The sequence below is a fragment of the Salvia splendens genome, chromosome 4, assembly GCF_004379255.2.
Source record: "Salvia splendens isolate huo1 chromosome 4, SspV2, whole genome shotgun sequence".
In the NCBI taxonomy this organism is placed as follows: domain Eukaryota; kingdom Viridiplantae; phylum Streptophyta; class Magnoliopsida; order Lamiales; family Lamiaceae; genus Salvia; species Salvia splendens.
The window spans coordinates 17,915,324-17,928,192 of record NC_056035.1 but is presented as its reverse complement, the minus strand read 5'-3'; the positions used below and the strand labels follow the sequence as shown (position 1 = coordinate 17,928,192).

General features: G+C 36.7%; 1 protein-coding gene across 1 annotated transcript; it reads right to left on the bottom strand.

The window, feature by feature from the left end:
- Positions 1 to 771: 771 nt before the first annotated feature.
- LOC121800761 (cyclin-dependent protein kinase inhibitor SMR3-like) lies at positions 772 to 1,131 on the bottom strand. The gene has a single exon (XM_042200266.1). The coding sequence runs from the start codon at positions 1,129 to 1,131 to the stop codon at positions 772 to 774; it is 360 nt and encodes a 119-aa protein (XP_042056200.1).
- Between the last annotated feature and the right edge of the window lie 11,738 nt (positions 1,132 to 12,869).

Sequence of the window (12,869 nt, the reverse complement as noted above, 5' to 3'; positions counted from 1 at the left end):
GAGAAACAGAGAGAAAAAGTGGTTGAAGCATTTTTAATGGGAAATATGACTGTCTCATTAGCAAGAAAAAATTACCAAAAATATATAGACATAATTTTGATGGATAATCAAAAATGGAAAAATGTGGCAACTTTTCGTAGATGAATATAGTATACGCTTTAATTTTCACAATAAGAATTCCACCAGCATTTCAAGAAATGTATATACCCCGTCCCGAGTTACTCATTATGATTTTCAGAATGAGATTTAAGAAAGTGATGTTTAACAAAATAAGTATGAGAAAATTACATGGTTTGGACAATAAAGCAAGGGAAATTAAAATGATTGACCAAAAATCTTCATCCAAGCTATATCCGGAATCAAAATACACTAGGCTCGTAGTTAGGAACAAAAATGCAGTTTACCCTAATTTATCTTCTTACCTTTTCCCTACCTTCTAAAGGAACCCTACGAATTGAAGACCATGCATGAGTACAACATTGTGATCAATCTTTCTATTGGGCTAAATATTTAAATTTCCTAAAATCAAGAACACAAATAAAATCAATAGAAAAAAGATTGTATGATATGTAGCCTACTTTTCCCAACATTAGCTAAGAAAAAATAAGTTTACAAGTCCTTGTCACCTATATTTCCTAGCCTATGCTAGAAATGTTTACCTTTTTTGGTATCTAGATCATATCCAACTCATTGAAAATACATCAAAGTTTTACAACCATATGATCATGAGTTTTGAGAGCGCATTACAGCATTAAACTGAACTTCAACCTTCTATTTTCGAGCTTTCTTGATTTTACGGTGTTGCGCGGTGTCGTCTTGATCGGCAGCGATTGAGCGGAAGATGGATTCGATCTCTGCCGGTTGGGAGATTTTTCGCTTCACTCTCATCGGCGGTGGCCGCGGCTTCACCGGCGGCGGCGGGCACCGCGTGATCGGCGGAATTCTGTGATCGGAGGAGGTCGGAGTTTTGAAGCCGTCGTCGTGAGAAACTGTGGCTGCAGCTTCATCTCTCTCGTCTTCTTTCTTCTCGATTTCGAGATTTACTCTTCCTTTTTCTTCAACGCCAGTTTGAGTAGTTTCTGAGATGATGAATTTTGCTTCTCTCTCAACGGATAGGGAAGAGACGGACATCTTCCTTAGAAATGGCGAAAATTGGTGGATTTCTGAGCACATAAAGAGAGAGAGAGAGGGGAATTGGAGATGAAAAAAGGGAAAAGAGGTGTTAAATAGATGATTTTACTGATTGAGAGTGAAACCAAATCATGAACTAACCATATTATTTATCGCAGTCTTTGTGTTGTTGATGGAATTGTGGTCAGCTTGGAAGAAATTAAGATGAGAGAGAGAAACAGTTGTTGCGTTCAAACAGTAGCTAGGCGAAGGATCCGATGTGCACTAACTCTCACATTATATCATTATTTTTCAATTATACTGTATTCTACAACATTAATTAATTCTTTCTCTTTCTCTCTCACACACACATAGTGGAAAAAATAAAATAAACCAAACAGTCCAAAATTCTCCATTTCTTTTGCACATATTCAGATATTGGCCAATCAGGTTTATATTTAAGGGATTTTATGTTTGGTGTGTGTCTGTCTACTAACTATGAATCATAAAATCAACTCTTTCATATACGACTTATACGCACGTGGCTTGTTACCTAGCTTGCCATATTTTTATAATTATAATGTAATTCTAAATGTTGTACAAACTCTGTTCTGATCATTAGAGCATTAGTAATGGGGCGCCTTAAGGCGTGCCCTATACACCGCCACGTCATCAGTTTTATCCTCATGCCCTCCCACCTGCAGTGGGGCGCCCTAAGGGACGTCCTAAGGCGCGCCCTATATGTTTTACTATTATTTAGTTAATTAATTTAAATGATTTCGAATATATAAAGCAAACTAATTAAAAAACACAACGAGTAGCTAAAACCCGACGAAGACTGCATTGATTAACAAAAGTTACACGATTCAAGTTGGCTAATCTATACAATTCCCAACTCCCGGCGCAGCTCATCGATCAACCCCTAGAGGTATTCGGCTTTGGCGGGGTCCGTACACTTCTCGAGGGCCTTGTGCGTCTGCAACAACGTCCGGGCCATCGAGGCTCTTGCCAACCCCACATACGCGGCGGCCGGAACTCTCGAGGGCCTTGTGCTTCTCGAGGATGATGTCGCCGTCGACTTCCCCTTGTTCTTCGCAGCCTTGACGCCTATGGGACGCCGGGAGGACATCGGTGTGCCGGAACTCTCCTCCTCTGTGTACGTCCGGTTGAGGTCCACCGGACTAGTTCCGCTTTCGCTGCTCGTGTAACCACAAGCGGCGGTGGTCTTCGTCCTCTTTGTCGCACCGGTGTGCAGCATCCCGCCTTGGAACTTCTGCTTGTCCCTCAAGAGCGCCTAGATGCCCAAATGCTTGAAGTCGCCGTACAGGGACTGGTACGACAACAACGCTCTATCGCGCACGTCGCTCAAGCTCTCGCCGCTCCCCTGCTCCCTCGCACACTTCTCGTACTCCGACGCGAACAGGTTGACTTGCTTCTTCACCTGATCCCAGTGCTTGCGGAGCTGCTCCCGTTGGCGCTTGTACGCGCTCGACGGCTTCGCCTCATTGTAGCGCTCGGCGATGCGCTCCCAGTACGCGAGCTGTTTCTGGTTGTTGGCGAATATCGGGTCCTCCGATATATCCACCCAACACCTCGCCAAGACGAGGGTTTCATCCGGCTGGTAGTTCGTAACGCCGGGGCGTACTCTTCATTCATTGCCAGAGGTGGCAACTTGTTCGCGTGGTGTCGGATCCGCTTCTTTTTGGTGGGGGCGGCAGCGGCGGATGGGGCGGCGGCGGGAGGGGGTGGCGGGTCGGTTTGGAGACGGCTCCATGTCAGACAAACCATACGAATCCGTACTGAATTCGAGATCGGAGGAGGTGTTGGCGTCGAACGGCCGATATTCATCGGGTTCTGTACCCGGCCAACGCGCATCACCACTAAACATCGGATTATTGTGACTTGAATCCATTTCGTAGTAAATGTGAGTTTCGAGAGTGGAATCGTGAAATGAAATGTTACAAATGAAGTCGGGGTAGGGGGTGTTTATACAAATTTTTCGAATTTAGCATTTAAAAAAAATAAAAAACGTGTGCCATCGTCCGTGGCCATCGTCAGTGGAGTCCACAATGGTACCCGATGGCGCGGACGATAGGCCATCGTCCGCGCTTCTTCCGCGCCCGAAGCTTAGGGCATGGGCGTAGGGCATGCCATCGGGCGGGCACCGACAATGGAGCCATCAGGCGCCCCATTGTGGGTGCTCTTAGAAAATTTTAACAGATGACAAAATAATAGCAACAAAAAATATCAACATAGTATAAACGGTTGATGTTATATTGACACTGTATTGATATTGTGTTGACATCAAAATCTTAAAATTTTACACTGTGTTAAAATTGTGTTAATACTGTGTTAAGGAATTTGGAGTCTGTACAATATATAGAGTTTGCATTTTATCACTACCCCTATTACTCATTCTTATTTATAGAATATCATAAATATATCAATAATATATTTATATAAGCGCAAAGGTTCAAATTAGAGATTATGTTTAAAATAAGAATTAGTTGGAATTTTTAGTCTTTTGATCATGAAAATTTACTATTAATGTGGGACTTTGCTGGATTAGTGCAACATCAAAATACGAATCACACAAGAAGCTAAAGTTTCACATTGAATGTAAAAGACTGATAAACTCGTTCGTTTCTAGTTTTTGATTAATAGATTGATGTATATACTGTCAAAGTTTCATTGATTGAATTCTGTTTTTGCGTCAATTATACAACAATTGATTATTTTGATTAATTTGAGTATTGAAGGAAAAATGGCCTAAAATGATGATTTCTAATTAGCCTAAGGATAAAAAGTTCGTAGTCTTCAGAAGAGCTTTGCGTGAATATTTTCCACGCCTTAATCGGAACCATGTAGAAAAAGTTATGCCCATGTTACGAAAATTGTGTTGTCCATACTCCATAGAGTTTATGCGGGTCGGGTCGTTTATGACCAGAAGTCACGCGGGCCGGGTAGAAAAGTGTCGAGCCATTCTTGAGAGTTTACGCGGGTTGGGTCATTTCTAATCGAAGGTCACGCGGGCCGGGTATAAATGTGTCGAGTCATTCTATAGAGTTTACGCAGGTCAGATCGTTTCTGATCGAAAGCAACAACCCTAGAAAAGTGTCGAGCCATTCCAAAGAGTTTATGTTTGACGACTTGTTTCTGGCCGAAAGGGGCGCAGAAGGGTAGAAAAGTGTCGAGCTATTCTAGAGAGTTTCTGACTGAAAGCCACGCTGGTCTGGAAAGATAGACGGAATTGATATAGCATGCCCTATTTTAGGCGATTTTAATCTCTTTTAAAGGAGGAGATTTAGGACAAGAAAATGGATCATTCTATACATTACTCACATCCTAAAGAAGAGAATGCATATCTAGAGAGCGACAGAGTGAAGACTTAGCTCCAATCATCATTCCACAGAGTGAAGACTTAGCTCCAATCAAGGTTGTAATTAGTTTAACTTATAATTGTTTTCATCTATTAGTTATTCGATTCTTGTTATAAACATGTTTTGCTTAATAATTCATATAATTCTACGAGGATACATTGATTTCTATGCTTTATTGAGTTCTATTTTCTATTTCTTGGCTGATGTAGTTATTTCAATTCCCTGTGTGCTTTTACATTTATTTGATTAATCATAATGTTCATTTTGCTACAGTAATCGAAAAATGAATAACTAAATTTGATTGATGAGAAATTGAGACATTAACCAATAATAGCTAAGGTTAGGAGCTGTAATTTAATACTTCATCCGTCCCACAAGAATATGCATTCTTTTCTTTTTACTTCGTCCAATAAGAATATGCACTTTCCAATTTTAAAATTATTTTCTCTCTAATGAGGTGGGATCAATTCTCCATTAACAATACTTTAATTATTTTTTTCTCTTACCTCTCTCTCTTACTTCACTAATTTTACAGTAAAACTTGTGTCGATTCCAAAATGCATATTCTTTAGGGACGGAGGGAGTATCCTTTTAACTGTTTTAGTTTTTGTTTATGCTTACACTTTTAATTGAACTAGAAATCAATTGTTTTTAGATTGTCTAGATATATAGTGAAGTCGGTTGCTATATATAACGTGGATATATTTCATTCTATATTAGAACTAAGTTACTGAATAGTTAGCTATACTATGGAAGCAACGAATTTATATGTTCACCAATGATTTTAGTATTTTTTAATTTTCGTGATAAAAATGAACTTTTACGTTCATTCACTTGTGTTCATATATTTACTATATGAAAAATGAATCATTAATACCATTTAACAAGTCAGCTGTGATGAAATAATGATTGATTCAACGCTACCCAATCCCTAACTATGGAAAATATCGGTAGGGGCCGATTCTACTAATTAATTATTATATATCAGTTGAATTAAAATTGGTCAGCTATCGGGAAGGTATAGACTGTATAGATTAATTATTCGCGTGGACCCATTATTAGTATAAATGACAATTTCGAAATTTGACTTTGTTTTATTTATTTTAATCTATTTGTAGAATGTTTAATTTCATTATTATTACTCATTCGTCCGCCATTAGAAGCCTCATTCCTTGGCGCCACGAGTTTTAAGAAATATTAAAAAAAGTGAGTAGAAAAGAGTTGGTGTAATATGAGTCTAATTTGTATATATTAGTTTTAAATGAAATGTGAGTAAAATGAGTTAGTGGAATGTGAGACCCTATTACCATTTATGGTAAAAGTGAACCGGGACTCCTATTCGTGGACGTGAGAGTATATGTTTTGATATAAAAAATCATTATGCATACATATTTTTATTAAAATATAAAATTTAAATATAGCTAAATGAAAGAACCCATTCCATTGTAAAACGGGTGGGATGGGCCGATTGGGACGGGAGAGGTATATTATCGGCTATCGCATTAACCGATGTCTATAATTTTTCAAGATAAATCTCATAAAATATTACCGAGTTTAATTTTTTATGAAAATATTGCCGAGTTAAATTAAAAAATATCAAATCAAATTAACATATAAGTATATTATATACTAACACACATAAACAGATATCATAATGATCAACATTAATGTCGAATATGGCTAATGTGATATATACCACAGTACATTAAATTTGACAATATTTGAGTGATAGTTTACATTCAACTTTATATTGTGAGGTGGCAATAATACCTAGCTTTAAAAATGTTCAAAACTAGCTACATATATACTCCTTCCATTTCGGAAACGGAAAGTTCCCTCGTATAGTTGAGTCATATGTCGTATAGTTGAGTCATTTTCATATATAGTAACTTTTTTTTTTCTCTTTTTTACTTTATTCTATTTACTTTATTTACTTTGTATTTTATTCTCTCTACTTTTTTCTCTCTCTTACTCTTTTATCTATTTATTTAACACACTCAACGTCTCTTTCTTAAACTTCTTGCCGAAAAGTTCCGCCTCAACTATGAGGGAACGGAGGTAGTAATTTGGTTTATTTCAGCCATTGACCGTCTGTCTTCTCTCACCTAAACCATAAGTAATGATTGAGTTAATTAACACATAATATCTATAGATTACAAAAATAAAACAAAAAAAAGTATATGTAATGGTGTTTTAAATAAAAGATCAATTGAATAAATCTGCATAATGTAATTGATCTCCATAACCGGGAAAAAGAAAGTTGACCAAATATCTCAATAGCCCAATGGATTCAAATTGGAGTACTATACTATAAAACTAATTAATTACCGGTAGGCATTAAACCCACTTAGTTTCTCTCTAAATTGAGGAAGGAAAAAACAATAAAGAGTACAATTTATTGAAAATTAATGTATAGTAAAAGCTAGTGGAGAGCAAACCTGGATCAACTGAGAAAGCTTGCGGCTGTCACATTGAATTCCAGTCAAAATAAATTAATAACCATTAATTATAATTAAATGTACACCCCAAAATAAATTTTATGCATCTAATCCTTCTCCTACCATGTTATGCACATGCTCCTTTATGAACAAAGTTTAACAAATTATTCCTGGCTTAAAATTTGAATATAAAAAAGGTCCCGCATTATTGACGTCAATTAATATTGTTCTGTAATTGAATTTAGTGGCATTTCACATTTGACCGATATCAATATGAATATCTAATAAACTTCGATGTTATTAACTCCCTCCATGAAGAGATCATCAGTCTAATAGCTAATCGTCCGTCGTCTAATTGCATAATGCAAGTATTAATTAGATAATAAAACCAAATATATAAATTAATTTATATAAAGAGATATTGGCGCTTAAATAACACGAAACCTTTCAAAAAATTTATTTTTTTACCACAAACCTCAAACATTTCAAAAAACTATTTCTTTTATCCATTATTTAAAAAATCATTTTGTGTGGTACGGATTTTAAGAAATTATTTGATTTTGTAAAAAAAAGTAATGGAGAAAGTAAATGAAATGTGGGACTCATTTATAATATTAGTTTTATATTAATAGAGTGTGAGTATAAAAAATTAATAGAATGTTAAGGATACACATATAAAAAATGAAATGAAGTAAAGAACTCTTTAAATCGTGGACAACCCAAAATTACAAAATAGTTCTTTAAGAGTTTCCACAATAGTTAGCCCATGGCCAAGCCACAAATTCTTGTCTAGAGCCACAAAAAAACTTGTCCAACTTAATAGTGGACAAGCCACAACCACAGATCTAATTATTTTTTCAATTGTTGGTATATTTTAATCTAATTAGAATAAAAATTTTCGAACTATAATAATTAGAAAAAATGCATAATTTAATTACAAAAATATATAGAGTGAAAATTAGGGTGTAAAATGTAGTATTTATAGAAAAATTTCGAAAAATCAAAAAAATAATAATTAAAAAATTGGGCAGTGCCGCGGCTCTTGGCCGCTGCAATAGGGAGCCGCGGCCCAGCCAAGTCCTTGGGCGGGAGCCGTGGCTCCCTATTGTGGACGCCCTAAGGCCACCCACATTTGTGTCTCAATATCGTCTCTTAACCGTATCATCCCTTCACTATTCATGGGCCCACTGCACTTTTTGCCCCATCTCTTAATTAAGAAACAGACATCTGCATCCTTCATCTCTTAATCATCTCATCCCTTAACTATTCATTCAATTTCATTTTTTATTTTTATTTCCAACAAATTCAATTAATAAAAACACACTTTATTAAATAAAAGACAATTACAATTTAAAATCCTAAAAAAACAAAAAAAACACATAATTAAAATCGTAAGAAAATAAAAAACACATAATTAAAATCCTAAAATAATAAAAAGACATAATTTAAAATACTAGAAATTAAAAATTGCACCCTTAAATTATAAAAACTACTCCGCCGACGAATCATCCTCCGAAGGCGGTGGCGGTGCCCTCAAGCTAGGTGGAGGCGGAATACCAAGTTGATTTGCCAGATACTCAATGCCGGCAAGATGAGCTTGATATTGGTGAGGCGTCATGCGGGAAGTGTCAACCATTGTGGCGGTGAAGTACATGGACATTAGGGAGGACGGTTGCCCTTGGGAGCCCGCCTGGCTTGATTCGCCTCGGCCCCTCCCCCTCCCTCTAGCCGCTTTCGCCGCCTTGTTCCCTTGCGGCCGACGTCGTGTACCGGAGGAGCCCCCTGCATAGGATGTCGGGAACTCAACCTCTTGTGAGGCGTTGCCTTCCCCCCCTTCACTAGACGAGTATTGGCCATCCACCGTATGTTTCGTGCCTTCCGAGCTCGAGCCCGTGCTGGAATCGACACCGCCAGCCCACCTATCAAGATGTTTGACCGCCTCCCAAACATCGGGAAATTTAAAATTTTTGTCGGTGTCAGATTTGAAGATTCGCAAAGCCACTCTCAGAATATCAGATCCACTGACTCCGCTTTGGTATTGCTCCGCTTCCCTCTTGTAGATCCCACAAAATCTTTTGACATCTTTGTCGGCTCGCTCAAAATGAGCGCAAAACATCTTCATGTTGCAGCGGAAGGTCCCCCTCGGCTTATTTGCGTTGTATACGACAGTGACCTTATCCCCAAAAACCTTGCGATTTTGTGAGAGTAAAGTAAGAGAAACAATAAGTTGTTTTTTATCAAAAAAGAAATGACACAACTACAGTAAGACAACCTAAAAAAGAATACGATCCAAGCCCCTTAGCTCAAGTGGTTAAGGAGGGAGGCAAGGATACCGCGCCATCCTAGAGGTCACGAGTTCGACCCCTGGGAGGCGCATCTTGGGGATTAATTTCCCCTGGGGTTTCTTGAGTCCTGGCCTGGACCCAGGCGCTGGGGGAGATAGGTTAACGACGTCCCCTTGATTGGGTTGATAGGTTAACTGGTCTGGACCCGTGCTTGGAGAAAGGTTGGCTGACTCGTTCCTTCCCATCCCGACAACGAAGCGCAGCTCGGTGGTAAGACGCTTCACCTCCGACCGTTAGGCTGGGGGTCCGAGTCACTTCGGGGTTAGATGGGGAACCATCGTCGATCCTCCTTTTAAAAAAAAACCTAAAAAAAAATACGACTCAACTACAAAGAGACGAATGTGATATTATATTATATGTGTAAACAATAATAAGACAAAATACATCTAAATATTTTTTTTATAAGTATAAATGCTCAAGCCACGAGGATGGCGAGCCGAGAGTACATCATAAATCGTCCAACAAAAGAGGCAAGCTAACAAGGACTAGCAAAATAAAAGCACGACGCAAAACAAAAGGCAAAGCTAACACTAAGGGCGTCCACTATGGCACGGACGCCCGATCGCCGCGCCGCCCCCCCTTCTCGCACAGCCGCCCCACCGCCGCGGCGCCCGCATCCGCCCCGTTTCCACACTATAGGGCGCCGCGGCCATCGCCCCACCCATTCTTCCTCCATTCACCCCAGCCGCGGGCTCGCCCCGAACGCGGCTATCCCGCGTCCGCCACCCCCACCGCCGCGGCGTGTTGTCCGCCCACCTTCCCCACTATAGCCGCCCCGCTTCCCCACTATAGCCGCCCCGCTTCCGCCCCAAACGCGGCTATAGCCGCGTCCACATTATAGTGGACGCTCTAAGAGGACCTTACGCTTCTTAAACCCGCATAACATTACCCAAAAGAAACCAACAAACAGCAGAGCAGGCAGAGAGAAGAAGATTATTCAAACAAGAACAAACCACCAAGACAAGCCCAAAAAGTAGCAAGAAGAACTCATCCCATGGTGACTAATCAAAGCCATGACCCGAGCATGACAAGAGCATCTAAATAATAATAAGACAAAACACTCTAAAATGCCTTTTATTAATATATTTTGTTGGCCTTCTATTAATATATTTGTTTATAATGTCATTCTACAAATTTTTAGTGCGCAAGACACATGTATGAATGCATTTTTTTCGTTAGATTCTTTTATAGTAATATGTTTTTTATTATGTCTTTGTACTAATGCATTTTAACATAATTTTTTTAATATCTTATTTTGAAATTGGTTGGATCTTTATTTAATAGACATCAAAATTTAATTAAGTTTTTCTTTTGTTAATTAAATTATAATTTTTTTATCTTCAATTTATTTTGAATTTAATTCAGTTACGTCGATTCAAAAATCATTGACAAAAAGTTATTCATATTGTCCATTATCAACTTATAAATTTATATTTTTTTCAATAATTCTTGGGTCAACTGATAATTTCCAAATAAATAAAAATATATAAATAAATAAATTTAATTAATAAAAAAATAATTAAAATTTGAAGTCCGTTAAATAAAGATACGGTCAAAGAATCTCTTCAAAATGCATTAGTATAAATACCTATAAACAAAATTATAAAATGATTTATTAAATTGTATAAGAATTTAATAAGCTAAGTTTTTTTAAAAAGACTTAATAAAATACATTTTATTAATATTAGGATCTCAAATGTGTTTTGTCATGATAAGCTAATGAAACTATATCTTAAAAAGAAAGTCAAACAATAACTATTATTGTTGTTATTCATAACTCGTCGATACTAGTAAACTTTTATTAATCTGGTCCATTATTTATCTGGTAAATGAATAAAAGTCATGCTTAATATTCCTTCCCTCTTACAAAACTACAAAAGTATGCTTTCCAAGGTTTTAGTTTGTAATGAGGTTGATGGTTTTTTTATTTTAAAATTAGTGTAATGTACAAAGACTTTTTCTTAAATAAATTATGAGTAATTTCCATTTTGTTTAATTCTTTATTGTAATAGATTTTTATCTTCTACTTCATGATTTAACTTTTGAATATTATATTATGAGATTTGTTTCAAATTTATTATGTTTCAGTTTTAATTTGTACATATATTTTAAATTCTCATATAACAAAAAGTTGTTACTCGTTTTGTTCATTGTTAATTGATTCTAGTTTTGTTTAACTATTTTAAAATTGTTATTTAATAATTTAAAATATCTTAAGTCTGTATATACGTAATGGTAAATGAGGAGATTTTTTGAGAAGATATTAATGGTTTAATTATTTAATTAATTTGTCTTTGCGAAAGTATGTCAAGATCCAGCCCATTTCTCACTATGTCAAAAGTCTAGCACGTTTAAATTGTGGAGAATTTTGAATTGGAGGGCTCAATAAGAAGTTGCACACAATATCTGTTTTCCTCCACATTACTGAATTTATTGGTTACGTTGCATCAAATTGTTTTTAGTTAACTTCTAATTACGATTATTTTGAATGGAAATTTAGAATTGATGAATTGTAATGATAAATATAATCATGATTAAATTGATTAATAGCTGAGCTCTGAATACACCAAGATTTTGGGTATAATTATTTTTCATCGTTATGGAATAAAAGACACGTTTTGAACATACATAAGTTTTAAGAAATTGTTTAACTTTATAGAGTAATTTTTTCAAATTTGGTCCCTAGAAAACGCATTTTATACCCTTTTAGGTCCATGAACTTGAATTGACGCAAAAATATCATTTGAGAGTTTTTTCTTTCTTTTTTTTTATCTTGCAACTTAAAAGAGCAAGAATTCCTTATTTTTGTTATTCATACCCCCTTTATCAATAAATTATAGTCATATCTAGAGATGCCCAAGGTTTTCAGTTCCGGCGGTTAATCGCGGAACCGTAATCTCTGACTTTTTTCTTGAACCGAAACCGCCATATTTTGAACCGCGTGCTGGTTCCGGTTCCAAATTTTACGAACCGAAACTGTGCCGGAACCGCCGGTTCTGTACGGTTCCAAACCGGAATCGTGAAAAACCGTCGGAAAATCGTTAAATCTAGTCGGAACCGCGAAAAATTGCCGGAAATCGGTAGTTCGGAACTGTGAAAAACCGTAAAACACACCAAAAAACCTGCGGTTCGGAACCAAAACCGGAACCGAAACAGCCGGTTTTCGAACGTAAACTGGAACCATGAAATAGCCTCACGGTTCGGTTTCGGTTCCACATTTCTCCAAAACCGGAACCGCCGGTTTACGAACCGTGGGCATGTCTAGTCATATCCTTTTATTTTGGGGTGTGCATAAAAAATAGTCTCATAAAAAAAAGTTTCTTTGAAATTATTAATACGGAGTATTATTCTATCCATATTTTCTCTTCATCATTCGTAGTACTTTGTTTTTTTTTTCTCTTCTCTTTTACTCCTTTCGTTCCACAAGAGTATGTACTTTGGTTAGACACGAGTTTTAATACATAATTAGTAAAATAAGAGATAGGTAGAAAGAAAAAATATTTAAAATATTATTAGTGAAAGAATAAAAGTTTGCAAAATTTTAAAAAATCATAATTCAAAGAGACAAACTGAAAAAAATATTTTTTTTCCATTCA

What these genes read in the sequence shown, in the direction of transcription:
- LOC121800761 (XM_042200266.1), bottom strand. Translation starts at nt 1,131, where the DNA reads ATGTCCGTCTCTTCCCTATCCGTTGAGAGAGAAGCAAAATTCATCATC.